Raw genomic sequence first — 27,619 nt, 5'->3', positions numbered from 1 at the left:
GTTTTTGTTCGAGCCGGATTCTGCTGCTGCTGTTCTTGCTGCTATTGTTACTGTTGCTGTTGTTTGTTCTGGATGATGAGCACAACAGCGGAGGGTCATCCATAGTCTTTATACACAGTACTCGTGTTGATTTTCAGAGTAGCACTGCCTTGGACAGCCATAATTCCAGCGACGGTGCGATTCATGATGCGCAGCCTGAGGAGGCTTAGGTAGAGTCAAGGTTGCTCACAACGTAGCCCGGCGGAGGGTTACAAGGACGAGGTTGAAGTTTCACCTGCCCACGTGGTAGTGGGTCTTGGAGAAGGAAGAGAGAAGCGGAACGACTCCAGCTTGACTCGGAGGAATAATCTGTCCGATCGAGACATCAGTTCCTCCTATTGGTCAGGGATTCCCCGTGCGCGGTTTCATTGGACAGCCTTGGCTGCTGCCCAGCGGAACAACCCAGCCTTGCCCAGCCTTTTCCTGTTCCAACCTCTCGTCCAGATGCTCCGTACACACTATTTGACAATAATGATAATAATAATAATAACCAACTGCACTGAACTAACATGGGCAAACGTGATCGTCAGACTGCTGCACTTCTCCCTCCTACACCAGGAAGCTCCACCCTCGAACACGTCTCAATAAGGCGATCCCATACTTGACATGCCTCCTCCTGCGCCTTTTTCCTGGTCAACGTCGACTGATCTCCCACAATGATCAGCCCGGCTTTTGCTCTGGTCAGCGCAACGTTCAGCCTCCGCATGTCTTTCAGGAACCCTATCTCCCCTTGCAGGTTGCATCGCACGGTAATGAAGATGATGACATCCGCTTCCTGGCCTTGGAATCCGTCAATGCTCGACACGAGGTTTCCTCCACAATACTGTCTGAGCAATTCTGCCTGGCGCGCGTATGGCGTCAAGATTGCTATTATAGAAGGTGGTGGCGAGCTAGGTCCCGTGCCTGGACATTTTTGATCGCTTTCCGGCGTCGTCGTCAGCAGCCTCAAAATCTCTTTGCAGATCTTAGCCTGGCTTTGATTGACCTTGGATTTCCTGCCGAGGTCCTCTGCATCGCTGCACTGCACAAACACCGATCTGTTGGAAGGGCTCGCTAAGTTTTGGGCGTTGATTGCTCGTTTCGGCCACGGAAAACTCGAGACGGGGATATTTATCGTGCCGCAAATATCGGCTGACAGCAAGCGGCTCCCATAGAATTCGTGACTCGGAAAGGTACACAGGCTCGGATGCATGCGATATTGAGTATCCAGCATGACTCTTCCTAGGTCGTTGCCCGAGGCTTCACCCCAGAGGCGTTCCATGAGCGACACATCAAAGTCTAATGTGGACGCATGGGGACTGATGGTTGCCCGAAGTTGAACATGGTCTCCTACGAGTATGCCTCGCTGACAACCTTTGGCCAAAGGTATAAGAGACGCCGATTCCGTCTGTTGAGAGGCTTCACCAATGATGACTGTGTCGAAGCGTTGTTTCCGAAGCAGTCCCAACGCTGCACCCACACAAGTTGTAAACACCAACCTAGCCATGGAAACCCGCTCGATGGCCTTCCGTCTTGCAGCTGGATACTGGTTCAAATCTTTTCCCAACATCGCATCAATGGTGTAAGTTTTCATATCGTCAGAAACCTTCATCATCTAGATAGAGACTTGTTAGAGAAGTGTCTTCATGAGCGTGTAAAAATACCTACCTCGGTAGAGACCCGGATCTGCTGTGGCAGACTGGGGTCAATGTCCAGCGCTTTCCTGATATACTGCCGTAAAACATTGTCCACAGCATTGTGCGTCGGAGCTGTGACTAACACCCTCTCGGCCTTGTCTTCCTTCAGCAATTTTTGCAACAATCCAACTATAGTTGAGGTCTTCCCGGTACCAGGGGGTCCCCAGAGACAAGTTAACGGAGAATCGATAGACACACCGACAGCTCGACTCTGACTTTCATTCAGTCCCTCAATCAGATCGATCCTCTGCTTCGAAGTGGTCTCTCTTGCTCTGCTGCCCATCATGACCGCATTTTTGGTGCTCAGGAGAGTATGGTAGAAGGCGCAGGATTGATCTTTCTCGACAAGAAGACGTACTAATGCCTCCCCTGACGACTGAGTGTTCACGATTGGACCACAGTGTCTCATTGTCCAAGTGGTCTTCTCGAGGAATATGGGAGGCTGTGAGAGGCATCGAAACTTGACCCTGTTGTCGGTTGCTGTATCCACCAAGGCGTCGAAGGTTGTAGGTCGCGCAGCAGAAGAATTTGTCGCCGCCGTCTCCGCAACGAATCGCACGTGGTCGCCGACTGCGAGCCTGGCCAGCCTGGGAGCATCAATGCGACGCAGGCTGGTCACAACCGAGACCCTTTCGCCGCTTGCTGCCCCTGGTTTCAACGTCCATGACCCCGGTGTAGCTTCATCACTGTCGCTAGCCTCGGCGCAATGATCGATCACAGCCCCGAACATATTCCGCAAGAAATATGCAACAACATGCTGATCAAGGTCCGGAATGGCATTGGCGAATGCGTCTCCGCATTCCATCAGGATCGTCAGCAGCAAATCCGGACTTGCAATTGCTACAGAGGCAAGTTCTAACAGTTCGCGGACCGCGGACAGAGTTAGAGAGATGTCTTCTTTGAGAATGGCGCACATATGCCTCACTACCAGCTCTCCCACCCTGTTTGCGCAAAGTACAAGAGCACGCAGAATAGCAAATCCCTCCTGCCGGAGTGCATTCGAATAGGGGGCCGGCAGCGAAGACCACGGACATAGGCGCGCGAAGTGTATTGCCATCACAGGCTTGAAGTGGAGAAATTCAACGAGGCGTCGAATGGCCTCAGGAGCGCACCGCAGTGTGGTTGTTTGGTCCGTTGTTTCAGGCTTGATCAGCGTTTGGCCATAAATCTCTGACACGAGGTCAACGAGGTCATTCTTCCAGCTCAGCTTGAGCAGGTCTACGAGTTGAGGATCCGTTGCTTCCGAAAGGAGGGTGTAGTTCTTGTGCTGCACCACCTGGACGACAAAGTCGCTGTAAAGATTCCAGTCGATGTCAATGAGAGTTGGGAGGCTGTATGGCGGCTTCTCGTCAGGAAAATTAGGGAGAACCTCGAGAGTATCGACGCTCTCGAGCAAGAGATCCAGATCCCGCAATGCCCTAACGTCTTTGTTGCTGATGACATAGAGTTCCTACGATATTTAGCCAACACAGCCTCTCAATGTGTGGTCCAAATCTTCGCGACTTACCGCCTCAGTCACCGGCTCTCCCCGCGTCCGCCCAATGTGAGTAGCAAGTTGAGCACTGAATTTTGCCAGAGCTATACTTACCCTCCAGTCGCAATTGATCCCTTGGTCGATTGTCTCCTGGCGGGCACGAGCCCGGTTGCTTCTGCCTTGTACGCGTCCGTAGGCGCTGTCATCATTGGGCGACCTGTCCAAGAAAACAAAGGTGTTGCTGCGATGATTCTCATACAGTTGCATCGTGTTTTCGTCGTAGTAGAATCTATAATTCTTTTTGGTCGGAACGACTCGTCGATGTGCGGCTCTGTCCTTCTGGGAATGCGGGAACGCAAACAGTCTCACGGTCTCGTGAACGATGGCGTCTTCTTCTTTCTCGATCGGCCGTGGAAAGTAGACTGCGATGCTCAGCCGTTCGCCCAAGCGGAGGATAAGGAGCTTCTTCGCGAACTGCGGGAACGTCTGGTTGATCGTTGCCATGAGCCTTCGCAGTGGATCGGATCGAGAATCGAAGACGCATTTCCAATGTAGAGAATGCCGGTCCAGTCCAAAGGCTTGCAGGTCTTCACGCGAGAGAACGTTTGACTGGAGGAGTCCATTTTTGAAGTGGGCCGGATACTTGGGTGAAGGAGGCAGTTCGGTCAACATCCACGCCTGCTCATCGGGAGTAAGTTGAGAGGCGTCGAAATAGGCCCAAAAATCTTCAAAGGGAACCTTGTTTCTCCGGCACCAGCTTACGGTCACCTTAGCCAGTTCGAAATCCGAAAAAGGAGTCGGGTTGCTAAGGATAAACTCCAGAGTATCTCGATCTACAGAGCTCATGGTCTCAATATTATGCCCCAATGTCTGCCGTTCTGCGATGCTGGGTGGCGTTTCTATTTTCTGTACTGAGCTGCAATGTTCCTTTGCTGCCTCATGCAGGATGTCTAGGATGAACGGCTTTGTGTTGCATGAAGCGTCAGGGGGGTCGAGGAGCGGGTCAGGTATCTTGATACGATTGCCATCGACGCACTGTGAGAACAGTCGATTGAGCTCCTGACACTGGCTGCAGCGCGGACCCTGAGCTCGCGCCCATCCGAGGTACACCTTCTTGATACGTCCAAGGGACATGTTGTTGTAGCCAGCAAAGTATGCGATCAGATCATCCACGACGATAGGAGAGAATCTAATTGCTTCCTTCAGTCCTGGGTACTCAGCCGGTTCTGAGATAGCCTGGGGAATCAGGTCAGAGTCCCAGCACACAAAGACTGCGTTAAGTCAGCAAAGATCAACCCTTATTGCTTCAACTCACATGTGTCGCCATCCAAGTCGCCGCCAGACATAAGGTCAGCCGTCGGCCGCTTTCCATTCGTGGAGAAGACCACACAATCTGTGAGGTGGCTGAGTTCCGGCCGCTTGACGGCTTTGAGCTTGCGGAGGTCCCCGGGATGCAGACACGGATTTCTCGACACCAGGACATCAACTCCAGTGATGGTCAGAGGGGCCCCAAACTCCTCCAGTGTTACACGCAGAAAACACTCGTCTGGTTTGAGCAGGCCATAAGGATCGCATACCCCGAACAATAGTCGAGACCGGGGTATTAGAACTCGGGTTCTTTGTTCTTGGTGTTTGTTTAGCATCCTGCCGTATTCTTGGACAACCGTCTTCCGAACAGTCCATTCGACCTTTTCCATACCCTCGATCAGGAGTTTCTCAGCCTCGGCGGCCATGCCCAGAGAGCTCAACAGGCGAAAGGCGCATACGGGGTCCGTTCTCGACCGGTCGAGAAACCCGAAATATTCCTTCTGTTTCTTGGAGAAGACAGCTGCGTCAATGCCGAGGGAATTGAGCAGGAGCATAATCTCATCATTTAGATATCCGTATGTGTAGGGCTTTGGGTGTTAGTAACCCGATGTTTCACATCCGAGGGTGTCTGTACCTTTGAGTATGCCACGACGGCGAAGCTCATGTCATCTGTTCCGCTGAACTTCTTCATCGACTTCCGCAATTTGAGCCAGAGACCCTTCTCCATCCGAGGCTCAACGCATACCACCCCTTTATAGCCTCGATATCGAATCTGGAGCACTGAGGGATAATACGGCCGATTCCGAAATATTATGGGCTTCTTGGTGGCCAGTAGACAGACAAAATCTTCTGAAATGAGACCACATCCATCGGTGAAGACGAATCCATTTCTTTCAATGTCTTCTATATCTCGACATCTGGTGTTTGGGACATCTCGTACGATGTCAGCAGTCGAGAATAAGAGGCCGATCCGCTTTGCCTTTTTGGTAACCGTCTTGATTTTGCTGAAGTCTCCCATAGCTTCAACCTTTTTGGCTACTTCCTGCTTTGAGCCGGCTAGGAGGTAGCAGGATCGAGACTTCAGTTGACTGTTGCTGTGTCCATAGAATGAATACCGCACATCGTTAATCACGACGCCAGAGGAGAGAAAACGACAAACATAGTCCACAGCCTGTTTGTGATCTGTTGGTAAAGATCCATTTTGGGTGTCACGGACCGGTCCAAAGTCCGAGACGCTGATCTGCACAAGATCTTCCAAGCGGCGTTCTCGAGTGGCCCGATTCAAAGAGATGGGAGTCCAATGCAGGTATATGCCCTGCACCAAGGATGTACAGAACAGTTGGATTGCTTTGATGCATCCAGCCTGACGACATCTCTCTGATCCTGGCAAGTCGGCGATGTCGTATCGCCACTCCGAGTCCGAAATGGCGATAGTTTTCTGTAGCGTATACTTGCTTCTTTCCATGACTGAAATGAAGGATACGGCACATCGTCAGTACGGAGGAGCGATTTGAGGGAGCTGAGGTCGACAAAAGAAGGCTGGCACGTGATGGTATGCAGCCACCAGCTGTCCTGATGGTTGCATATGCGCTTGCAGGGGCCCCGGTTGCCAAATCATCCAAGGCCTTCCGAAGGTGGGATTGTTTGTGTAACTCCATTTTCCTTCGATCGCAACTGGTCTGTGTCTGAGAAACCTGGTCGTCCATGGAGGACACGCCTTCGATATACATCATTGGGGCCCAGTGCACTGGCAAGACCACTTTGGTTGAAGCTGTCTCTCAGCATATACGAAGAGAACAAACCTACCTTTCCTTTGCTATCATTAAGGAGATAGCCCGCGGCATCTTGGTGGTAGCAGATGTGAACAGAGACGATATTCGAGTCGGGTCAGAGAAAGCGATGGATTTCCAGAGACGTGTGCTCGAGACGCAGCTGGATGAGGAACAAAAACTCCAAAGTCAAGGATTCATCATCTCCGATCGATCTGGCATTGACCCTATCGCTTATGCTAAACTATACGGTCCACCGCGAACCACAAAAGAAATGCTTGGGACGTCTGCCTGGGCGGCGTTGAGGAAGAGAATGCGTCAAGGCGTCGTCATACTTTGCGAACCTGTTCCGCGCTGGCTGTTTGATGATGGCGTGAGGCTGATGCCGAAAGACACAAGAGAGTGGTTTGAGCTACACCAAGCCTTCATCGACCTGCTGCAGCTGAGCGATATCGCGTTCGAGTTGTTGCCTGCAACATTCAACTCGACTGAAGAGAGAGTAGGTTTTGTGCTTGAGAAATGGGGCAATCGGATGAGGCATACCGCCAGTTTGAGATCCTCATGCCAGCGACTGTGGGACTTGGCATTAGCGACAACCGCCTCGCTAGTTTAGGCTGATGAAACTTGTCAGAGAAGATGTCAAATCAATAAAAGCGGCTGAAGCATACAAAAAAAGATTACAGAGATCTGGCAGTGGGATCCTTTACGGTCACCGCGGGAAGTGCGAATAAACTACTTGACTGAGAAGAGGAAAGTACAAAAGTTAACAGTGGGCCCCTGCAGCCCCCTTTATCCTTTCTAGTCTGAACATGTCTACAACCCTTCCGCCCGTCCCCCTGTCATTCCCATTCAATGCCCTGCAGATGTAGCACAGACCCAACCGGATGGCGACGTCTTGACAGTTGAGGTGATTCTGGCATGCTGTTAGCTAGACACTCCAAGAAGAATCGAAGTCCACTATACATACGTTGCCCATATTGTGGAGGTGGTCCAAACTGTCTGATATGTACGAGTTGTACGAGTGCGGGTGGGCGTGGGTGCTGTTACTGTGATTGTTGTCTTTGCCTTTCCAGAATACGCCGTCACGGGCTGCGGTGTGCTGGTGCTCAGACTTAGTGACTGTCGCTAGACTCCTATTGGTTTAACTTACACAGTGGTTGTCGTTGTTGCGTTTTCAGTATCAATTTCAGTACTTGTCGGGGCTGTAACTGTAGTGTATGAAGAAATAGCATCGGCAGTATCGACAACAGTTGTGGTACATTGATCTAAGGAAGCGGTCAGCACGGTCGTTGCTTGCACAAATTGGCGTTGCAATGTACCTGGGCCACTATCGACTGGCGTGTCATCTCTCCGTTCATTCGCTCGCCTACGCCCGTCTTGGCCGGGTCGCGCGAATTGACGCATCCATGGGAGGATCGTGATTGATGCGTTGGCTGCAGCAAGTGTAGCCTTCGTGGGCCGAATGGTACACGTGGGGTCTTTCGCCGGCGGCTGTGTTCTGCATGACGTCGTGACAGTAGTGGTCAAGACTGTTTTGGAAAATACTTTGCTGGTACGTGTTCGTGTAATGATCGACGTCGAATATATCGTTACTTGGGCGGGAGTGGTGGTTATGGTTCTTGTCGTGGTAGTGGTAGGAACTGTGACGGTGGAAGGAGATGCAGTGGTCAAAAAGACGTTGGTGATTGTTGTTGTGATGGTAGTAGAAGGGGTTGACGTGACTGTGAATGTGGCGGTGGGAGTAGTTGTGATGACCACTGGTGGTGCTGCAATGATGGAAAACGATCTCATCCAGGCAAATGTCAGGCCTTCGATGACGATTGTCCAGTCTCCAGAGAACATGTTGTTCTTCGTCACTTCGTTCCCGGGGACGTTGCTATTTGCTGTCAGGAAGCAGACTTGCCCATGGAGAACAATGAATTACCATGTGGATACCATATCTTCTCCATCTGGCTGGACGGCGATGTCGGAGCAGAAGTACTCGTCGCTATTTGGATCGACCAGAATTGGCGTAACGACATCTTGGACGTCGCTTGGCTGGCAGCCTTGTCATTGTCAGAATCAAGTCGGCTCTTTTACGGTACTCCTTAGTTACCAAAGAATTCTGTTCCGAACGAGAAATATGCTGTAGAAGTCGTGTTGACGCAGTAGGGTCCTCCTTGGTTGACGAAATCATATCCATACGACAAGCAGTCAGCAGCAGCCCGACCTGCCAAAGCCAAAAGGGCGGAAACAAAGCACGGGTTGAAAAGCATATCGACGACAAAAAACGCAGACGCAAAATGAAAGTATTCTTGCGAAAAGGGGCAGCACTTGGCCTATATGAGCACAGAGAGGAGCTGGATCGGCTCATCGTTGCCGGCGGAGACCAAGGATCACTCCCCTTTGCAGAAGACATTGAAAACTGAGACAGAATTGTCTTCCCCTCCCCAACGAACGGAGACCTGGAGAACCCTGCAGACATCGATGAAGTCTGGCTTTGGCAAAAATCCAGCTGAGACATGGACAATCAGTCACATCCAGGACACGAAATCCAACTCAAAATTAGAAGTCGACGGAATGGATCGCCGCAAGCTCTGATTTCAGAAAGTTCGGCTTCATTCACAATGTGGTTGTCTCGGAATCTGGAGGTCCCGAGGTAGCCGGATAGCATGAGAAGAGCTGCCATAGAGACATTGTAAAGGATCCGGGTTTCTGGTTCTGCTGTGGTCCGCAAGACCGTGTCGTGTAACCCAAGACTCTTGTAGGGCTTCCAATAAAAGAAACATGGAGAAGCGCTCTCGCCAAGACAGAATCACGCAATACAATGTTTGGGCTGACTGGGAATGGGACCAAGACCAGGATTGTATAAATTCGGTGAGTGCGCTGCAAGGAGCATCAGACAATTGGAATTGTGGGTTCAATGTCAAAGTTGACCGGATGAAGCGAGGGGGAAGAAAATGATGTTGTCCTCGATGAGTTCCAGGCTCCGCGGTCAAAAAGGGGGAGTAGTCCTGATTGGTTGGAAATGGCACTAGACCGTTTCTGGTATACGGAGAAGTTATACAACTTCTGTCGCCTCGTGGTCTCCAACCGTCGACTGTTAACTGTATTCCCCATCCTCAGCATTTGAATCCGAACCGTTGTATTGTTGACTCGATCGACCGAGTGAATAGATTTCTCATGGCCTGATTGAAAACAACAGGCACAGCTCGTATATCGCCGAAATTAGATACCAAGAACTGTCTCAGTTGTTTTCTTGTAGCCAACAACGCGTTTCCGGCCGAATCTGGTCCTGCTATTCGAGGCGAGACCGAGACTACCGCGCCGGTGGCTCACGGAATTGTCAAATTCTTTGCTTGTGCGACATCAAGCCCCTAAACGCTGCTAGGGATCCAAGACACCCGGGCGAAATCTCGAGTGTACCACGTTCTCAACCACGATCAGGCCGCTGTCCACTATGCCGATCAAATGAACCTTTTGCCATCGCAAGGGAAGAGGTAACTGTTTGCATATCAATATCTTATCCCTCTTTATATTGACATCTCTTGTATGCCAGCTGTTTCTGTTTCCTGCGTTCTTGCCCCGTCCCTGTTTCCTTCCGCCCCTACCTTAGTCGCTCGCTATGTTGCTCTTCTTGTCCCTCGTTCCACTCATTTTCCACCAGGCCTTTGCCGCCTATATTCCCACTGCCGAACTAATTCAGATTGACAGTGGCCTTCTGCCAAGGCAAGCGTCCTCCACCGCTGCTGTTTCGGCAACTACAACCAATACGCCAGATGCTCAGTGCACCAACGGGCCTTTTACGCGCCAATGCTGGGGCAACGGCTTCAGCATCGCGACAAACTATGACAGCACCTGGCCCAACACTGGCAAGGTTGTTGAGTACTACCTTGAGGTACAAAACACCACTATGGCTCCAGATGGATTCTCCAGGCCGGTCTACGCCATCAACGGCAAGTTTCCAGGACCCACGATCGTCGCCAACTGGGGCGATACGCTGAAGATCACGGTGAAGAACAGCCTTACCACAAACGGGACCAGCATGCACTGGCACGGTCTACGTCAGTGGAAGACGAACCATATGGATGGCACCAACGGTGTGACAGAATGTCCACTTGCGCCGGGCCAGTCGCGCACGTATACCTTTCTGTGCACCCAGTTTGGTACGACGTGGTACCACAGCCACTTCTCGGACCAATACACGGACGGCGTCGTGGGCACAATGATCATCAATGGGCCTGCAACGTCCAACTACGATATAGATCTGGGTGCCTACCCCATCACCGATTGGTACTACCGCAGTGCATTCGAGCTGGGGCCACTGATCCAGAATGGCGGGTTCCCGCGCGGACCGCCGCCGGGCAACAATATCCTCATCAACGGCACCAACATGAACGTCAATGGCACCGCAGGTCGATACAGCCGGACGACGTTGACCAAGGGCAAGAAGCACCGCCTTCGCCTGATCAACACTTCAACCAACGACAACTTCAAGGTCGGCCTCGACGGCCACAACATGACCGTCATGACTGCAGACTTTGTGCCCGTCAAGCCGTTCACCACGCAGTCTCTCTTCATCGGCATCGGCGAACGCTACGACGTGGTCATCGACGCAAACCAACCGATCGGGAACTACTGGTTCCACGTCGTACCCCAGGCCGGCTGCAGCAGCAACCTCAACACCAATGCCCTGGCCATCTTCTCCTACGCCGGCGCCAATTCTACCTCACTGCCCTCCAACGCAGCCCGCTCCAACGCCCCCCCGGGAGCGGACTGCAACGACCCCAACGGCCAACTGATCCCGTACGTCAAACTCGACGTGCCGAGCAACTACACGATCCCGCAGTCGTCGCGCCTGGACGTCGGCTTCGCCATCGTGCAGAACCAGGCCCAGCAGACGCTGTTCCAGTGGAACCTGAACTTCACGGCCATCCAGGTGCCGTGGAACGACCCGACCTTGCAGTACGCGCTCTCGGACAACACCAGCTACCCGGCCAGCATGAACTTGATCCCCCTGCCCAACGCCAACGCCTGGTCATACTGGGTCATCCAAGCCGTGCCCACGATCGCGCCGCCCATCCCGCACCCGATCCACCTGCACGGCCACGACTTCTACGTTCTGGGCGCCGGGCAGGGTATCTTCAACAACTCGCAGACCCTCAACTACAAGAACCCGCCCCGCAGGGACGTCGCCATGCTCCCCGCCTCGGGCTACCTGGTCATCGCTTTCATAACGGACAACCCTGGCGCGTGGTTGATGCATTGCCACATCGCATGGCATGTAGGACTGGGCCTGGGTGCCCAGTTCCTAGAGGAGCCCGATCAGATCAAGACGTTGGGCATCGGACAGGACTGGTTCAAGCAGTGCAGCGATTGGAACACGTACAGCCAGACCGCCGTGTTTCAACAGGAGGATTCCGGGTTGTAGGAAACTGAGACCGCGCAAGGGCGGATAGAACTGTGGTTTACGACAGTTACCAACACATGATTGAGTATTTTTTCGGTGGTTTTCCTAGTTCTTTAGGTAGTAGAGAATTGATGTGTCAGAATAGATCGGGGGAGCATTCAAACTGGTTTTGGCGCTGAATTCATTCTTGGTCTCGGTTCTCGCACCCTGTAGTATTGCCACTCCTGCTGTTTCCGACGGTTTAAGCGAATTGGTGTCCCTTCATAGATCCCCCTTTCATGGATCCCAGTTCCCAAGCGATCATCTGGCCGTCAGGCCACAAGGGGGGTAACGGAACGACTGATCTAGTAGCATAGAGTTGTTGAACAATTGCTGATGTTTTGATCTAAACCACTATACATAAATTCTCGGAGGGGGAAACAAAAGCATTGATTCTGAGGAAAAGTTTGCCGCTCCCAACCAAGGGCCCTCTCTCTTCCCGCAATCTCCATGTAGCGTGACATCTACAGCACCGACAAATTGGGGAACCTCTCCTGTAAAGCCGGAAAGTTAGCAGTCTAGTTGCAGGGCAAAATATTGTCGTTCTGCGCGCGGAGAAGTAGAGATTCAGTATTCGTACCTGGTATCCCGGTGGCATCCATCGTCCTTTCTTGACCAGCCTAGCCGTGTACTCGTCAATCTCCGGCGCCGCGGCAGCAACTTCGTCAACGGTAGTCTCATCCCACGGTCTTGCGCCCTCAATATCGTTCAAAGCCTTCTCCAAGCTCCTTAGCTCGACCTCCACTTTACCCTTGGTCTCCTCTGCATTCTTGATTGCCACCTGTTCGAAGCTCTCGATGGCCTTGATCTGCTTACCAACGTCGTAGGTTTTCGGCTGGAAGGTTTTGAAGTACTGCTCGATCTCGTCGATTACAGCCGTGTTTTTCAGGATGGAGCGGTAGTGTCCGAAGTCGACGGTGGAGGGCTGGTCTTGCAGCACCTGCACCCGGCGGCGGGCGTCGTCGTTTCGCTTCTTGAAGTTCGCTAGGGCGGTAGCTGTGCTGCCGCGGAGACCGAGTTGGGTGCCGACTTTGCTCCAGTCGAGCTTCATTGCTGCGCGGGACTGTAGTGAGAAGCGAAAAGGTGCTGTTAGTCAAATGGTTTTCGGGCACCCTGATTTGTCACGGAAAAGCCGGTGAGCGACTGATGGGAGCTGGGAAACATACTTGGGCAGCCATTTTGAGGGGTTTGAGGGTCAAGATGCTGGACAAGAGAGAGTGAGTCGTCGAACTTGATTTTGAGAAGGTGCAAAGTTGAAGGTCCCTGAGCTTCGATGAAACCCAATGCCAGAGCTGATCACGTGATCACCTTACCGCTCGAAGTGCTCAACCACCAACTGGGCTTCCTGACGTCGCTCTGATACCTTACATCTACGGGAGACCTTTTGGGGCCTTACGAATGCGTAGAGATAGACAACAGAAGAGTTTGCCGATGTCAGTTTCATTCTTTTCAAATGCATCTGAAGACATAGCCCTGTATGCATCGAAATACTGCCTGGATTGCTGAGGACCACCGAACAAATCCCTTGGAAGACCGACTACCCCTGTAGAACGATGCAGATCCAGAAACTTTTGGCTTGCCCTTTCCTGATCATACACTCAGCGCCATGATAGAGTTGACTATGTCGTTGTTGTTCTCCTTCAGAGCTTTAACAGCTTTCTTCCTCGAGACGGATGCTTGGGTCATGACAAGTTCGATATCTTTGGCCTCGAGACCGGTGTCGTCAACCTCCTCCTCATCATCTTCTTCATCCTCTGCCTTCTTGTCCTCAACCGCCTTGCCCTTGCCGTTCTCTGGTCCGTGGTCGTGGCCGGCGTGATCTGCGTTGGCTGCCTCGGCGGCTGCGAGTTGCTGAGCAGCAGCGGCTTGGGATTGTGAGTTAAGATCTTCAATCTTAGCCTCGCCGAAAATACTAGCAGTCTTGTTAAATGAACATTTCGCCGCTGATATCAATTTCAACTTACATCCAGGTGTTGCTGGTTGGCGATCGGTAGACATCAGGGTTGGAGATCACGAAGAGGATCTATGGGCGATAGTCAGCGATCTGCTACAGCTGCCACGGTATCCACGCGACCACAGGGGATATTCTGTGATCTTATGTTGCCATGGTGTGGGAGAGAACTTACTCCTTTTGGTCTCCTCAATGTAACTCGTGTAATTCCCGGAACATGCTTCAAGCCCAGCTTGCCAATTGCCTTTCTCGCCTTTTTCTCATTTCGGCTGTGGACTGCGACCGCAGAACCAGCAGGAATATTGGCTTCTCCTTCAGCAGCGGCCTCGGGTTCAGAGTCAGACGAGCTGGAGGCGTCTTCTGCTGCTGCCTTCTTGTCGGGTTCGTCGTCAGGGAGCTCTTCTATTCTTGGGTTCGACATCTTGATTGGTTGGGAAGGAGAGGACTGGCTGAAAAGTGCTGCGCAGTTTCAAATGTTAGCAAGGCTCTGCTTGGGTCTTGTGGGGTAGGATTGATGCTCTTTGCGATAGATACCTTCTGTGTCTTCGAGCGCCAATCAATTCAATCGACAAGTGGTGGGAGCTAGGGATCTTACAGTTGAGCCTCTCTGAGCGGTTGATGAACAATGAGATTTTGTGATGTGGACGTTTGACTGTTCATTGAATTGTGGAATTGACGAGCCTCGGGTAAATTGCCAATATGAGTGCGGCTTGGCATTGTGAGTCTCTTCATATGGTCACGAGTCCTCCGCTCTCCTGGCAATCATGGCCAAGCGTAGGCTGACCTCTCTTAATAATACCCACCTAGTTAGGTACTGTACACCATAAGTGTGACGGAGCCTGGTTGCTAGGCGCCGCACGGACCGATAAGTCTCTGACGGTCTTGTTCAACTAGGATCATCTCTCCATCACCAGTGCGAGCTTCAGCTCAGAGAGCACAGCCACGGCCGGGAAGATGCTCTAAACTGTGAGTGATCATCTGGAGGCAAGACGTGATACATTCAAAGATCCCGCGATTCAATGCTGCAATCACCCCTTCTGTTTTTCCTAGATGCAGAGCTATTTGATTGAGGGTTTGCCTCTATTCTTAATGAGATGATGTGCAAATTCTGTGGTGTGTTCGGACACTTTGGGAGAGAAATGCAGCAGTCACACAACGGAGGACGTCGGCCCAAGAGAAACGTGGAACAGCATCGTTCTCGAAACTCTTACTGCCCCTGTTGCCTCTGGCCTCTCTGAGCTAGCGAGAGATGTGCACATTCACACTTCTGCCATGTCAGATGGCGTTTCTTTGTTTTCGCTGGTGCGCAGGTTGTTGAGAAAGGCTGTGGTGGGAGACATTGCTCATGCGGGACAGATTGGATCTGTTTGACATTACTATGGTATACGTGCCCCGCACCGTTGAAGAGACGGCCGTCGTCTCTTGTGTACTTAGGATGGAGTATATTACACACGGAGTGTTTGATATGTCAGAGAAGTATACGATCGCCTAGAAGCCTCCTTCTTACGTCTATAACAAGTTCCGACTTCGGATGTTGAAGCTTATGTATGGGTTTGTCGAAGTAACACGAGGATTGTCAGGCTCAAACAACGTTACGAGTGCAAGGGAGGATAGTGTCAAAGATGCCAAAACATAGGCGAATAGAGACCGAAATGGGTCGGAGGTGAAATCGAACAATGGCGTCAAGAAGAATAGTCATAGCTCGAGATGAAAAGGAGCGCAACGGATGAGTGCGTGTAGAAAGACCTCGCAACCTGGGCTTGTCGGACACATCCTACTTATTGCTCCGACAGAAATGGAACCACCGAAGGCGGAAAGCCCGACAACACCTCACGCAACCAGCCCGTATAGTCTGAACGTTTGATCGCATTTCATGAATTTATGGAATCATGCTTCTGCAGAAATTCCCGCGCGGGCGGAGAGAAGAGAGCCACAGCCGCGGATTGTGTTGGTCAGTCGAACCGACAGTCGTGCCTACCCTCGGACATGCTGCAGCCCGCATATCTTTGTTCATCTTGAAATTTGTGGAGTTGGATTGTGACGCCGTATCCGTGCCGAATTTATGCCTTTGCTGCTGCCCGAACCTTCGCCTGTGCCTTCAGAACTTCAAATCGTGCCTAGAATCCTGTCCATTAGTGTTGACTTCCCACAAGACGCCAGAGAATCTTGGAGCAAGAGACTCCGATTTGGGGCGGCGTATAGATCGCTAAAGTGTGGCTCACCTGCTTCTTCAGTCTCATCACCTTGAATCGCTCAAAGTCGGTCAGGGTTCTCCTCCTATCCTGTTGTTCTCTCTTCTTCGCCCAGGATGACTCTGCCCACTTCTTGTCGACCTCAAAGCTCTCCCACTTCTTCTTCACTGCGCCAGTGCCTGCGGCTTTTGGTAGGCCGGGGATGACCCAAGGTGTGAGGGAGACGGTGCTGGTAGCGATAGCCTGTCGGGGGACAACTGCATCTTCTTTCGTGGAGGGGCCGTCTACCAGGATCTGGAAGTTTTCGTGAGTAAATGTTTTTCCCCTTTGCTTCTCAAGAGTCAGAACATACTCTGCCCGGGTCTATTATCTCAACCACGGTAGCCAGCTTGCCCTCGTACGGTCCTGAGCGGAGAGTGACCACTCGGCCAACCTCGACCAACTTCCACCCGGCTGGCTTGATATCGACGTTGGACATCTTGCCGGTAAGAGAGGACTATGCGCAATTATTAGCTGTATGTTTGGGAGCAGGAGATGTTTGGCAAGCATACGAAAAGTTATGGGGAATAATGTTGTCGCCTCTACTATCAATTCGGAGACCTTCGCAACATGCAAGGGAAATTCGAGATAGTGCGTCCACGCCAAGACACATTTTCCGCCAAGACCAAAGCTCGGCACTAAGCCCTCTCGAGCCATTTTTCGCGTCGCGAAAGACCACTCGAATTTTCTTCCAGTCTTTTGTTTTTGACGTTCTTTTTCCTCACTGCTGTGTGCTGCTAAGGCATGCTTCCCATCTCTAGTTGCCGTGTCTTGTGTGCAATGTCCACCAGCTCCTGAGTTCACGCTTCTCTGAGGCTGATGCTGAGGCCCACAGCTTAGTTTTCTTGTGAGTGTTTCTACGTTTACTCTCAACCGTCTCTCTCATGATGTTATAATTTGCGATTGAATTTGGCACTGGAGGCTCTCGCCGGAGCCTCTTAACAGTGCCAAAGAGATGATATTCAATTCTTACATATGCTGAATTTAGAAAACTGCAGCTTCTTTTCGCTGAGGACTATGAAATTTATGAATCATAAACTGACAGTGCCGATAGTTGTTGCTTGACCTGCTGCGACCACATTCCTTGCCGCCCGTTTACTCGAAATCCGTCAGCTAGGGATTCGGCATGATTTCGTTTCTTTGACTCCCTCGATGTCTTAGAATGTGACAGACAGCCCGCTTTGAAAGGTATGTACGTCTTCTTTCAGGTGGACTCCTTCCGATGATTACACCCTTTGCACTAGATAGTAAATGATCAATATTGACATGATCGTACCCTTTTCACCAAGATCTCTGAGGAAATTTGATAGCCATTGATGTTCCAACCAGCCGTGCGAGTTTATTGCTGACATGAACCAGGGCAAAAAGGTGAATCTAACGTGGTTCGATGCCAACGTCCTCTTTAGGTGGCCACCCTGACGAACCCCTTTGATCCCATGTATGGTTGCTGGATTCTGGCCCGCGTCTGTTTTGCAATCTTCCGTTACATCCTGCACGTTGCCGACAGCGTGATGTACGTTGCCAGAGTGAGATGATTCGGTAGGCACCAATCAATCGATTCTGCTCATAACTCATCGAAATGCGCCCGTTTGTCCGACCACCTTTTCCACGACATACTACCTTCCCCTAGCAGTTGACTGCCTGGAGTGCCTCTTTGAAGGATGTGCGTTGGACTCCCGTGGTCGTGTGCTGGGCCCTGTTTTCAGTAATTTCCCTCTTTCCAGAAGATGCTTTACATATCACTAAGACTTGTACACAAAAGGACTGCAGGTGTCCAATGTAACTTGGCGTTACTTTTCGCTGCGTGAGCTGAAGCCAGCCATCCAAATACAAGTGTCACCGAGATTGCTCTGTATTTATATCTCGTCGCCACTCTGGATGATGTGTTCTCTCGTAGAATGGTTTTCAGCTATCCGAGTCACACAATCGCATCAAGAACCGGTGTAAAACTCCCTATGTGCAACCATGGCAAAGCGAGGAATTCTTCCCTGCAGAGTGATGATCTGTTGCTTTGAGAAACACCAGTGCATCTGTCAAATGTCTTTTCCACGAAGCTCCTTCGGAAGTACTGCGCGCTTGAGGAGGTTCTAGCTCTCTGCCCAAACTACAAGTATTCTGCGTGGAGTGTTTACCCAACCAAGGGGTTCACAGCGTCACTTATTTCTGCAATTGAGTGGCTCAGCTTCGGATGCGGCGGGGACTGGAGTGACAACATCCGCGATCAGCTGGATGGCGTGTGCTGGGTTGCGTCTTGTGTTTTGTAGCTGACCAGGTAGAGAATTAAGGGACGTTCGACCGGGTTCATCAGCTAGGAGGACATGAAGCACGACACCAGTCGATCGCTTGATCTGGACAAGGTTGTGCAGACGAACCGGCAGGGGAATCAGCATGGAACGCTGTTTGGAAGGTGACTGGGGTTCGTCAACTCCACCTGGTGGCTGTCTTTGTTTCTCGCGGCCAAGGGCCAAGGCCCCAGGCGACCCGATGCTGCGTCCTGCGAGGCTCGCAGAGGCATGTAACTCGACTTCCTTCTCCTCCACCTCCTCCTCATCTTCCGCAAGGAGGGTGCCAGGCCTCGTTCAGGCCAGATCGGAGGCGACGAGGAACTGGTGTTCTCCCATGTGCGAAACTGCGCTCCGGATGTGCGCAGGGACAAACAATCTGCTGGGAGGGGTGCGGCAACACATCTGAAGGCAAGTGCAGTGCCCATGAAACGGTACATAAAACCCATCGCGTGCCGCACCCAAAGCAACCATGGTCCATGATCGAGAGGCACAAGGCAAGCTTCGTGAGCTGGAGGTGACGATCAAGTGTCAACTAACGGGAGGGGACAAAAAAAAGAGAGGAAATCATCTCACGTATCTGACATTCTCACTTCTGCTTCACTTCTGTCTTTGTTGTGCGGTTGTGTTCATCTTGTACTTCCCCGTGCCTTCCTCTCAATACCTTCCCTCCTGCCCCTTCCGTCTCCTTATTTCCTTGTCACCTTGTGCCGCGCACATTCGCCATATCACCTCCGCTTCATTAATTCACCTGCTGCTCTGAGAGCGCGCACCGTCAGCTCTGAACGACGCACACTGCCGACCCACGTCGACACGTGCTCGTCTTACTTCACTCATCTGTCCAGCATCTCCATCCTCTCCTTCCAATCTCTCACTGCACCGTCATATCGACATCAAGACATCGGCTTATTCCAAATCTCCCAACTGAACACGCTACCCGCTGGTACGGATGGCTTCAGCGACTTCGCCATGTACAGGCTCCGTGCCTCGCGCTGTTAATAGCCCTGATCAAGGAACTCTAAATGTGTCGACCAAAGTTCAAAGCTCCTACGCGGATGGCTACGACATGGCGCTGAGATTCAACACTGACGGACTCGGGATTACTTACATCGGCCTCGTCATAGCATGGACATGCCTCTTGCTCCCTGCCGTCATCTTTCTCATTCGCAACCGACACCTCCCGTACCTGCGCATTCGGAACATTCCTCTGGCAGTCAGCGCCGTTGCAACTCTCCATGTGTACTGGGTTTTGTGTATGATCGCATATGTCCTCAATGGATTCTTCCCCTGTGCCACTGAATATTGGATCATGAGCATCTACTTGCCTTTGGGGATTGCCCTTTTCCAAGCGACCAATTCGCAATTACTCTCTGTTGCAACGGCGCAGAAAAGATATGCGCAAGGAGATGTCCTGGTCGAATCCAAGTCGACCACAAACCAGAAGACTCCTCTATGGCGCAAGTGGTGGCAGAGACTCAAGACATACAATGCCACAAAGAACACCATGGCATGGATTGGAATTGGCATGACTGTCCAAGTGAGTGACCGCCCCTGAACCAAGCGCCCTGCGACTGAACTCGTCAGGTTGTCTTCACCCTCATCATCTTTCTTGTCTCCCCGAAGCTTCGCACCGGGTCTGGTGGCCCGGATGGAGCGAATATTAGAGCACGCTGCCGACGTGGATGGGAATGGTAAGCCTGATGCTCAAACATGGTAGCTTCAAAATCTAATACAGTCCAGGTGGCCGTCTATTGCGTGGCAAATCTTCTGGTCTTGGATGTATGCCCCAATACTGCTGTGGAGGGTTCGGAATATCCATGACGTTCACGGATGGCGGGCACAAACCATTGCCTGCATTGTTGCTGGGTGAGTGTTGGCTGTGACCTTCACCACGCTCCTACACTAACAATATCAGTTTACCCGCATCACCAATGTGGCTAGTTGCACTCTATGCGCCACCCTTGCAAACGACCACGGACAGGTACTTTGTCCCTCCTCTATGGTGAGATCAGCTCTTATTGTCCTATTGGCGTGGATTGTCACTCACGCATTTCAGGTTTTCTCCCTCTATTGTCATTATGCAAGCCTCAGTTGTCTTTGTTCCCTTCTTGCAGATATTCAAGAACAGAAAACTTGAGACTGAAACACGCGAAATCATTGCCGAGTGGGAGGAAAAGCAGAAATTCGACGGTTCATCTGATGCAGGATCCAGGACAGCCGCGATTCGATCACGGACTTCTACGCGCCGGTCTGTCAAGAGTACCACAAGCGCCCGCCAAGGAGAGATGTACACCATGAGCGCCCTCGAGACGACTTTGAAGTTGAATCCTACTCCTCTTCTTATGTTCTCGGCGTTGAAGGACTTTTCGGGAGAGAACATCAGCTTTCTGATTCACGTGCGAGATTGGAAGGCCAACTGGCTCACTGCAACTCCCAGGTCCGGGACGCTACGCAAGCAAGGACCTACCAGAACCCAACACCCAGACGTGGTTCGACGACAGTTTCAACAAGCTGTTGGAATTTATGCTTCGTTTGTGAGCTTGAAATATTCGGAGTTTCCGATAAACATCTCTTCAGCTCATCTCAGAGACCTCGAGGCCATCTTTGAGCAATATGCCGCCCTAGTCTGCGCAGAGCCAGCATCCAACGCCGCTACCCCCTTTGAAAACTATTGGTCATCCACGGTCTCAGAGGATCTGGAAAGCCAAATGGGCAAAGACCAACTGTCAGTCGTGTCGACAGCCATAGGAGAAGGTGGAAAGGACGAGCTGAAACGCGACGCCAGTGAATCACTTCAGTTGCAACAGTTGAAGATGACCAATTTCGGTGAGAGACTGCCCGCTAACATTGGCATTCCCGATACTTTCGATGAGACTGTTTTCGACAAGGCTGAGCTCAGCATCAAAGAATTGGTCCTGACCAACACATGGGCCAAGTTTGTCAAGGCCGGATTCGCCCAGAATAGTTTCACGTCGAGCTTCGCTGCTCGCCTCGAGGCCGCAGTTGACGCTTGTCGACTTCGATTTCCAAACCGACTTCCTAATCTTGCTGGCAAGGAAAGGAAGTGAGGCCATAATATTAGGGTGGCATTTTTGGACTCATAGCGCAGAGACTTTATGAAGGGCAATGGTGGGAAGAAGAATTGTGCAATGGAAAATTGACACGAAATGTTACGGATTTGTTTGCGTATGCTATGGGGGTCTAGGATTGCTCCGACATCGCTCTCGCTGGAAATTGAGGATATCATGGAATATCCCAAAGAGCTGCATTGTCGTCCTGTTTGAGGACCAGATTTCGGGTGTATTGACAGCCCAGGGAGACGATGGCCGATACATTTGATAGCTGCGAATACAACACTAGATAACCGCGCCTCAGCTTCTGCAACGTGCATACGACTAGTAGCCTGGGTATTGCAGGACTTCGAAGCAGATTGTTATTGTGAATGCCTCCTACAACCAGCATCGCACGACTCGGCTCCTTCCTTCGGCTGCGGCTCATCGGCATATCGGACTCTCAGGTCTTCGTCTACTTTTCCACTCTGATCCCTATTGACGTTGGTTCGGTCCTACGCGTCTCGTTGTATATTCTCGCCGTCTCCATCTCCAACTTTGCGCCCGATGAACCACCAACACGGGCTGAAAATCTCCTCCCTGCCCGCCTCGGTGGTACTGTCGACGCAGTAGGCCAGCGTGATCATGGCGTCGGTGACACCCTTGTCCCACAGGCCCACGCGCTCGCCGATCCAGACCATCCAGTAGCAACAGCGGCGCGGCCACTTTGACATTTTCCACACCGTCCAGTAGTCGGTCCAGGTTGTTGCTAGGTGCGTGGCGCTGACGAAAGGCCAGAACCATGGTCGGTAGGTCGTCGGTGGCACCGGGAGGGGGGATGGGAAAGGTGAGGAGGGGGGAGGGGCTGGGCGGAGAGATACCATGTCGTCGGAGCCGGAGCCACAAGAGAAGGACTTGAAGGGTACGAGGACGGGGCTTTGGTGAGGATCCAGATCTGGGGGTTCCTGTCTTTGCACCCTCCTCCCCTTCCTCTTTCCCACTCCGCCGGCGGCGGCTGAATCCTCCATGAGGCTCTTTGTGTAGTCGAAATGGGCCGCGAAATTCTCTTCGTGCAGGATCTCGAACCCGGCCCCTCTCATCGCCTCCCGGGCCTGATCGCTCGTGTTCATGGTCAGCGCGTTCCCTCTCTCGATCCGATTCCGGATGCCCACGTGCTCCTTGTCGTGCGGGTTGTATTTCGGTGTCATGACCCATTCGGAGAGGCCGAACACGGCCCCCGGCTTGAGTACACGCGATATCCCGCTGTACACGCGCAAAAGGGAGGGCGAGTACACGGTGGCTTCGATGGAGTAGGCGGCGTCGAAGGAGGAGGAGGCAAAGGGGAGGTTCTGCCGCGTAGGTTTAGCGTCTATGTACACGCAATATCTCCCCCCCTTAATCTCTGTCTCACTTTCTGTCTCTCTCTCCGAAGATTTTGTGGGATGTTGCACATCTTGGAGAGAGATAGAAACAGGATTCAAAAGGAGAGACAGGGGATGGAGAGGCAGGCAGAACGTTGAGACTTACGAGAAAATCTCCTCTGACGAACGTGCATTTATCTTGCAAACCCTCCATCCTCGTCAAGTAGATGGCGCGATCAATCTGGCCCTGGTTGATACTCACGCCCACGATCTCACAGCCCACGAATTTTGCGATTTCCCGCGCGGGACCGCCGATCCCACAGCCCACGTCGAGGACTTTCATGTGCGGCTTCAGGTCCATGAGGAAGGCGAGGCGGTGCTCGTAGAAGGACAGCGCCGTAGCGATTGTGCTCTCGCCCGGCGGGAATGAAGGTGGGAAGGGCGTGTAGTGGAAGTGGGTGGACCAGCCGTTCTCATACGCCGCCGAGGCGAAGTCGTAGTATCTGTGGGCAAACCGTTCTCTGGTTAGTGCTGGCCACTTGGTTTCTTCCTCTTTGGAGAGGCTTTTCGATATGGAATATGGTCCATCGGGAGCGTGCTCGATATGGGGCCAATGAATGACTTGATTACGGCGGAAGCCATGTACTCACGAATCAGCAATCTCTGCCGCCGCCGCTTGTCTTGTCTTCCGTTCCTCCTCGGTCACAGTGGTCTGGTCATCATTCTTGCCGTAGTGAGAGGTGTAGGCCTTCACGACGTTTGCAAAGTTCTCGATCCTCTTCGGGTTTCCGCGTCTGTCTCCCATTGTGCCAAGTAAATGCTGAGTGGTCTCGAGCTTCTTGATTTCTAGGTTTTTGGATTGTCAGTGTTCTTCTGCAAGCTTCAGGGCCACAGAAATATATCAGGATGCAGGGACAGGGTGGCAGCGTGAACAACCTGGGCCGTGGAATGGGAAACAATCATTCCCTTCGTTTCGGTGGTCAGGGTTCATGTTACTTGTGAAGGGGCTCCCTTGCGCGATGCGCAAACGGAGGATTGTGCCTATTGTCAGCTGGAGAACAATACTAAGCCGCGATACGGGGTGGACAAAGGCAAAGGCGCTTAATGTCACGTCTGCAGGAACTTGGAAGGAATGTTTTGTCCCTGACAAAGGCGAGCTGCTTCGCATCACAACAAACCACCATCGACTTTGGGGGTTTGATTTGTCCCCGCTGCACACGGACACCTACCTATCGATACCGCAAACTTCCTTCAAGTTTGCGTATGCAGAGAGGCAAAAGGGTCGCCTTGCTAGGGAGACAAGTGCCTCAACAGAAGCGGCACTCCATCATTGGAGCAGCAATGTAATGGTTGATGGAGTGCTTCAATCAAGTCATCAGCAACGACCGCCTGAATATAGCCGGTTGAGAAGACACTTTCCGGCATTCGCGTCAACATGATCTATCCAATTGGTACCCTATAGCAGCTGTCTTCGAGTATTGTCCAGCCATCTCGAGGACATTGACGCTGCAGACTCGAGGGGAACTTGACTGCCGTTAATCCGGTCACGTGGGAATGCCTGATGGTTCCTTTTCGTGCTGGCGGAACCGTCACTTTCGTCAACGAATTGATTGTGTTCTATTACCTGCAGGGAATTCTCCACCACTGCCACGGACAACAGGCTACACATTCATCTATCACATCGCAGGGAAAAGAAATTGAGCGAAAAACCCTGGCTACGGGAGATAGGATTGACGGGCCCATCCTCTTTCATGATACATTCATTTCGAACCCCTTGACTTCTCCTTGGAATCCACTTTCCCACTCCAAGCATCTCATTGCGCGGAAACATGCTTTTGGAGGTCGTTGTCGTACAATGCAGGACCATAATCTCATGTATGCAATTCGTAAAGTCATGGTCTTGTCTATTAATGCCTTCACGCCGCGTGCTCTACAACTTGTCTGTTTGTACGGTCAGCAGTTGTCCATTATTCCATACGGAGCAAAGGGAAACTCACCATAGTAGTTGTCATAGCTGGGAACTTGCTCCTTGAGACCCTTTCTCTTACGCATTTCCGTGACCACCTTGCCAACCATGGTAGTGGGATCAAGAGGCGAACCACCAGGGAGGATCTGCCAGTGATCGAAGACGGATTGAGGGAATGCTTGACCGCCAGTGGCGGCACGCAGATCGGCATTGAAACCGAAAGACTCCAAGACGGGAAGATATGCTTTGACAGTGAAAAGCGGGGTCCCCACACGTTGCTCTTCGGAGAAGACGTGACCTCTTCTACGAGTAAGGACACCGTAGATGCCGCCCATAGCTTGCTCCGGGACTTGAATCTCCACCAGGTAGACGGGCTCGAGGAGACCTGGCTCTGCCAGCAGGGTGGCGGCATACAGCACGCGTCGAGCAGTGGGGATGATCTGACCACCGCCACGGTGAATGGCATCAGCGTGAAGAGTCACATCCATGATGTTGAACCGGATTGATCGCATGGCCTCTTCAGCAATAGGACCTTCACGAGTCGCCCACTGGAAGCCGGACACGAAAGAGTCCTTGATTTCGTTGAGATACTGGACGGCCTTGGTCTGGTCAACCAACAAGTTGGCGCCAGTGGTGTCGGGCCCGAACGCCCAGATCTTACGAGCATCTGTAACATCCCAGCCATGCTCATCGGCAAGGATACGGGCACGAGCCTTGAAATCGTCGCGAGGGGTAATCTTGCCGTTCTCAATGTCCCGGGAGACTTCCTCCCCGAGAGGCTCGGCGATGACATAGAGACGATTGTGCTTGTTGGGGGACTTGGACAAGGCAGTCATGCTGGAGGTCCCGCCAACCGTCTCACGGTACGAGACGACTGGGTCGCTGATTTTGAGAGGAACACCAGCGTGGTCTTCTTCCAAATCCTTCAGGCAAATTTCCAAGTGAAGCTCACCTGCGCCGGCGACAATGTGCTCACCAGACTCCGAGATTTGGGTCAAGACGCAGGGATCGGACTTGGACAATCGCTTGAGACCTTCGACGAGTTTCGGCAAGTCGTTGGCATTCTTCACTTCGACTGACCGTCGTACGACCGGGGAAACGGAGAACTTCATGACCTTCAGGTTGTGGGCGGTTTCGGAGGTGGTGAGAGTACCAGACTTGAGCAAGAATTGATCAATGCCGACCAGGCCAATGATGTTGCCAGCCGGCATATCATCGATAGGCTCAACGGTACGACCCATCATCAGAACGGTACGTTGAATGGACTTGACGAACAGATCTTCCTTCTTGCCAGGGACGTAGTTGGGACCTTGGATACGGACCTTCATGCCGGATCGGACGGTACCGGCAAAGACACGGCCGAAGGCATAGAAACGACCTTTATCAGAAGTCGGCACCATCTTGGAAACGTAGAGCATGAGATCAGCATGAGGATCGCAGTCGCGGATGGCAATGCAGGCTGGGTCATCAGCCGGACCCTCATACAAGGTTTCGGCTCGGTATTTCTGGGCTGTGACAGGAGATGGCAGGTGAATAACCATCATTTCCAGGAGAGCATCAGCGGCCGGCAAGAATTTCCTCATGGCAGCCTTCAGGAGGCCCTTGCCGGGCAGTTCCTTTTCTTCGCTAGTGATCTTGATGTCAAGCTTGGCGCACAATTCGACGAGTTGGTCAACCTTTCCCTTCGTGAAGGCATCAAAGATTTTGAAGATTGGATCGAGAATGAACTGGTTGAAAGCACGCTCGAGATTCTTACCCTCATGCTCAGAGGTCTTGGTCCATTTCTTGGTCTTTGGGTTGAAGTAGTTGTCGCCCCAGAGACGTTCCATCATCTTGTTCTTGTCAACGCCGAATTTCTTGGCATATCTGACGGCGAATTGCCGCACGGTAAATGCCCAACCATGAAGACCGGAACCGAATGCAACAGTGCCTTTCTCGGGGAAGACTTGGACATCACCAAGGGCCTTATCGAGGTAGGTGGAAATGATGACGTTGACCGACTCGATCGTACGGAGGAAAGACTGGTAGAGATCTTCCTTCTGGAGTTGCAATTCAAGTAGAGCACGGTCGACCTTGTTGATGATGACGACGGGTTTGATACGCTCACCAAGAGCCTGTCGGAGCACAGTCTCGGTCTGGACGCAGACACCTTCGATCGTGTCGACGACCACCAAGGCGCCATCGGTGACTCGGAGAGCGGCCGTCACCTCAGACGAAAAGTCAACGTGACCGGGTGAGTCGATCAAGTTGATCAAGAATTCATTACCATCAACTTTCTGAGATTGAGTTAGTCGCCCGCACAGTTATCAACCCGAGCTGGTCATCTCTCACCTGGGGAATGTCCTTCAAGTCTTCTTCGTTCGGAAGATGGGCATAAAGGGAGATGGCGGTCGATTTGATGGTGATACCACGCTCCTGCTCATCCTTTCTTGTGTCCGTAAACCGACTGTAACATTGTTATTATCTTTCAATTGCATGCATGGCGATGGTCAAAACCTACGCTTCGCCTGCTTTTGCTGCAGAAATGATACCGGCTCGTTGGACGAGAGAATCGGTCAAGGTGGATTTTCCGTGATCGACTGCGGTTTCAGTCAGTTTGTGTACTCTCAAGACTGAGGGTTGACAACGCACCATGAGCAATGACAGACATGTTGCGAATGTTCGCCGGCTTGTCCATCAACTTTTTCGGGTATTAGTCCATATCGAGCATAGCAGCAGAGCCCAATGAAATCCAATTCCACAACGGGGATGCTGTCGAAAGAGGGGCAACTTACAGCGCGGATTTCTTCGATTGTGAACTGTCCATGTGTTAGCCATGGCGCCCATCCAGAGCCTGTAGAAGATAGACGTACGTTGACCATTTTGACGGTATTTGATGTTGAAATGCCTTAGAACGGCGGAACAAGCGCTCCCTGGAGCTGTTGAAAAGAATTGGTGCAGAATCGAGAGCTCGCTCGATCTGCCAAAATGCTGGCGAGAACCTGCGCTTGGGTAGATGAAGAAGGATGGAAATTGCAGCTGGTTGAGCCGCGCGGTGACGAGGAAAGACTGGAAGGGGAAGAGACGGAGAGGGTGAGGGAGGGG

General features: G+C 52.0%; 10 protein-coding genes across 10 annotated transcripts; 3 read left to right on the top strand and 7 right to left on the bottom strand.

Annotated features, from left to right (window-relative positions):
- Positions 1-565: 565 nt before the first annotated feature.
- Positions 566-5,962, bottom strand: Z519_03184 (uncharacterized protein; the record flags this gene model as incomplete). The annotated part of the gene is made up of 5 exons (XM_016760936.1): positions 566-1,633; positions 1,687-3,165; positions 3,223-4,460; positions 4,505-5,084; positions 5,132-5,962. The coding sequence occupies 5 exons, from the start codon at positions 5,960-5,962 to the stop codon at positions 566-568; spliced, it is 5,196 nt and encodes a 1,731-aa protein (XP_016622786.1).
- A 239-nt stretch (positions 5,963-6,201) lies between these two features.
- Z519_03183 (uncharacterized protein) lies at positions 6,202-6,879 on the top strand (the record flags this gene model as incomplete). Its single annotated transcript, XM_016760935.1, has 1 exon — positions 6,202-6,879. The coding sequence occupies one exon, from the start codon at positions 6,202-6,204 to the stop codon at positions 6,877-6,879; it is 678 nt and encodes a 225-aa protein (XP_016622785.1).
- Positions 6,880-7,115: 236 nt separating this feature from the next.
- Positions 7,116-8,521, bottom strand: Z519_03182 (uncharacterized protein; the record flags this gene model as incomplete). The annotated part of the gene is made up of 6 exons (XM_016760934.1): positions 7,116-7,179; positions 7,234-7,365; positions 7,417-7,531; positions 7,586-8,142; positions 8,191-8,311; positions 8,362-8,521. The coding sequence occupies 6 exons, from the start codon at positions 8,519-8,521 to the stop codon at positions 7,116-7,118; spliced, it is 1,149 nt and encodes a 382-aa protein (XP_016622784.1).
- A 1,349-nt stretch (positions 8,522-9,870) lies between these two features.
- Positions 9,871-11,676, top strand: Z519_03181 (uncharacterized protein; the record flags this gene model as incomplete). The annotated part of the gene is made up of 1 exon (XM_016760933.1): positions 9,871-11,676. The coding sequence occupies one exon, from the start codon at positions 9,871-9,873 to the stop codon at positions 11,674-11,676; it is 1,806 nt and encodes a 601-aa protein (XP_016622783.1).
- A 482-nt stretch (positions 11,677-12,158) lies between these two features.
- On the bottom strand, positions 12,159-12,872 carry Z519_03180 (uncharacterized protein; the record flags this gene model as incomplete). The annotated part of the gene is made up of 3 exons (XM_016760932.1): positions 12,159-12,188; positions 12,275-12,757; positions 12,861-12,872. The coding sequence occupies 3 exons, from the start codon at positions 12,870-12,872 to the stop codon at positions 12,159-12,161; spliced, it is 525 nt and encodes a 174-aa protein (XP_016622782.1).
- A 412-nt stretch (positions 12,873-13,284) lies between these two features.
- Z519_03179 (nascent polypeptide-associated complex subunit alpha) lies at positions 13,285-14,066 on the bottom strand (the record flags this gene model as incomplete). Its single annotated transcript, XM_016760931.1, has 3 exons — positions 13,285-13,606; positions 13,659-13,717; positions 13,821-14,066. The coding sequence occupies 3 exons, from the start codon at positions 14,064-14,066 to the stop codon at positions 13,285-13,287; spliced, it is 627 nt and encodes a 208-aa protein (XP_016622781.1).
- A 1,639-nt stretch (positions 14,067-15,705) lies between these two features.
- Z519_03178 (uncharacterized protein) lies at positions 15,706-16,315 on the bottom strand (the record flags this gene model as incomplete). The annotated part of the gene is made up of 3 exons (XM_016760930.1): positions 15,706-15,762; positions 15,868-16,131; positions 16,190-16,315. 3 exons carry the CDS (start codon positions 16,313-16,315, stop codon positions 15,706-15,708), a joined length of 447 nt encoding a protein of 148 aa, XP_016622780.1.
- A 2,909-nt stretch (positions 16,316-19,224) lies between these two features.
- On the top strand, positions 19,225-21,226 carry Z519_03177 (uncharacterized protein; the record flags this gene model as incomplete). The annotated part of the gene is made up of 5 exons (XM_016760929.1): positions 19,225-19,695; positions 19,743-19,849; positions 19,899-20,024; positions 20,074-20,160; positions 20,215-21,226. The coding sequence occupies 5 exons, from the start codon at positions 19,225-19,227 to the stop codon at positions 21,224-21,226; spliced, it is 1,803 nt and encodes a 600-aa protein (XP_016622779.1).
- Positions 21,227-21,723: 497 nt separating this feature from the next.
- On the bottom strand, positions 21,724-23,374 carry Z519_03176 (uncharacterized protein; the record flags this gene model as incomplete). The annotated part of the gene is made up of 3 exons (XM_016760928.1): positions 21,724-22,557; positions 22,736-23,072; positions 23,220-23,374. The coding sequence occupies 3 exons, from the start codon at positions 23,372-23,374 to the stop codon at positions 21,724-21,726; spliced, it is 1,326 nt and encodes a 441-aa protein (XP_016622778.1).
- Positions 23,375-24,522: 1,148 nt separating this feature from the next.
- Positions 24,523-27,396, bottom strand: Z519_03175 (elongation factor 2; the record flags this gene model as incomplete). The annotated part of the gene is made up of 6 exons (XM_016760927.1): positions 24,523-26,811; positions 26,867-26,981; positions 27,036-27,114; positions 27,167-27,215; positions 27,310-27,333; positions 27,388-27,396. The coding sequence occupies 6 exons, from the start codon at positions 27,394-27,396 to the stop codon at positions 24,523-24,525; spliced, it is 2,565 nt and encodes an 854-aa protein (XP_016622777.1).
- Between the last annotated feature and the right edge of the window lie 223 nt (positions 27,397-27,619).

The sequence above is a fragment of the Cladophialophora bantiana genome (genome assembly GCF_000835475.1).
Source record: "Cladophialophora bantiana CBS 173.52 unplaced genomic scaffold supercont1.4, whole genome shotgun sequence".
NCBI classification, from domain to species: domain Eukaryota; kingdom Fungi; phylum Ascomycota; class Eurotiomycetes; order Chaetothyriales; family Herpotrichiellaceae; genus Cladophialophora; species Cladophialophora bantiana.
This window is presented reverse-complemented; position numbering and strand designations above follow the sequence as displayed.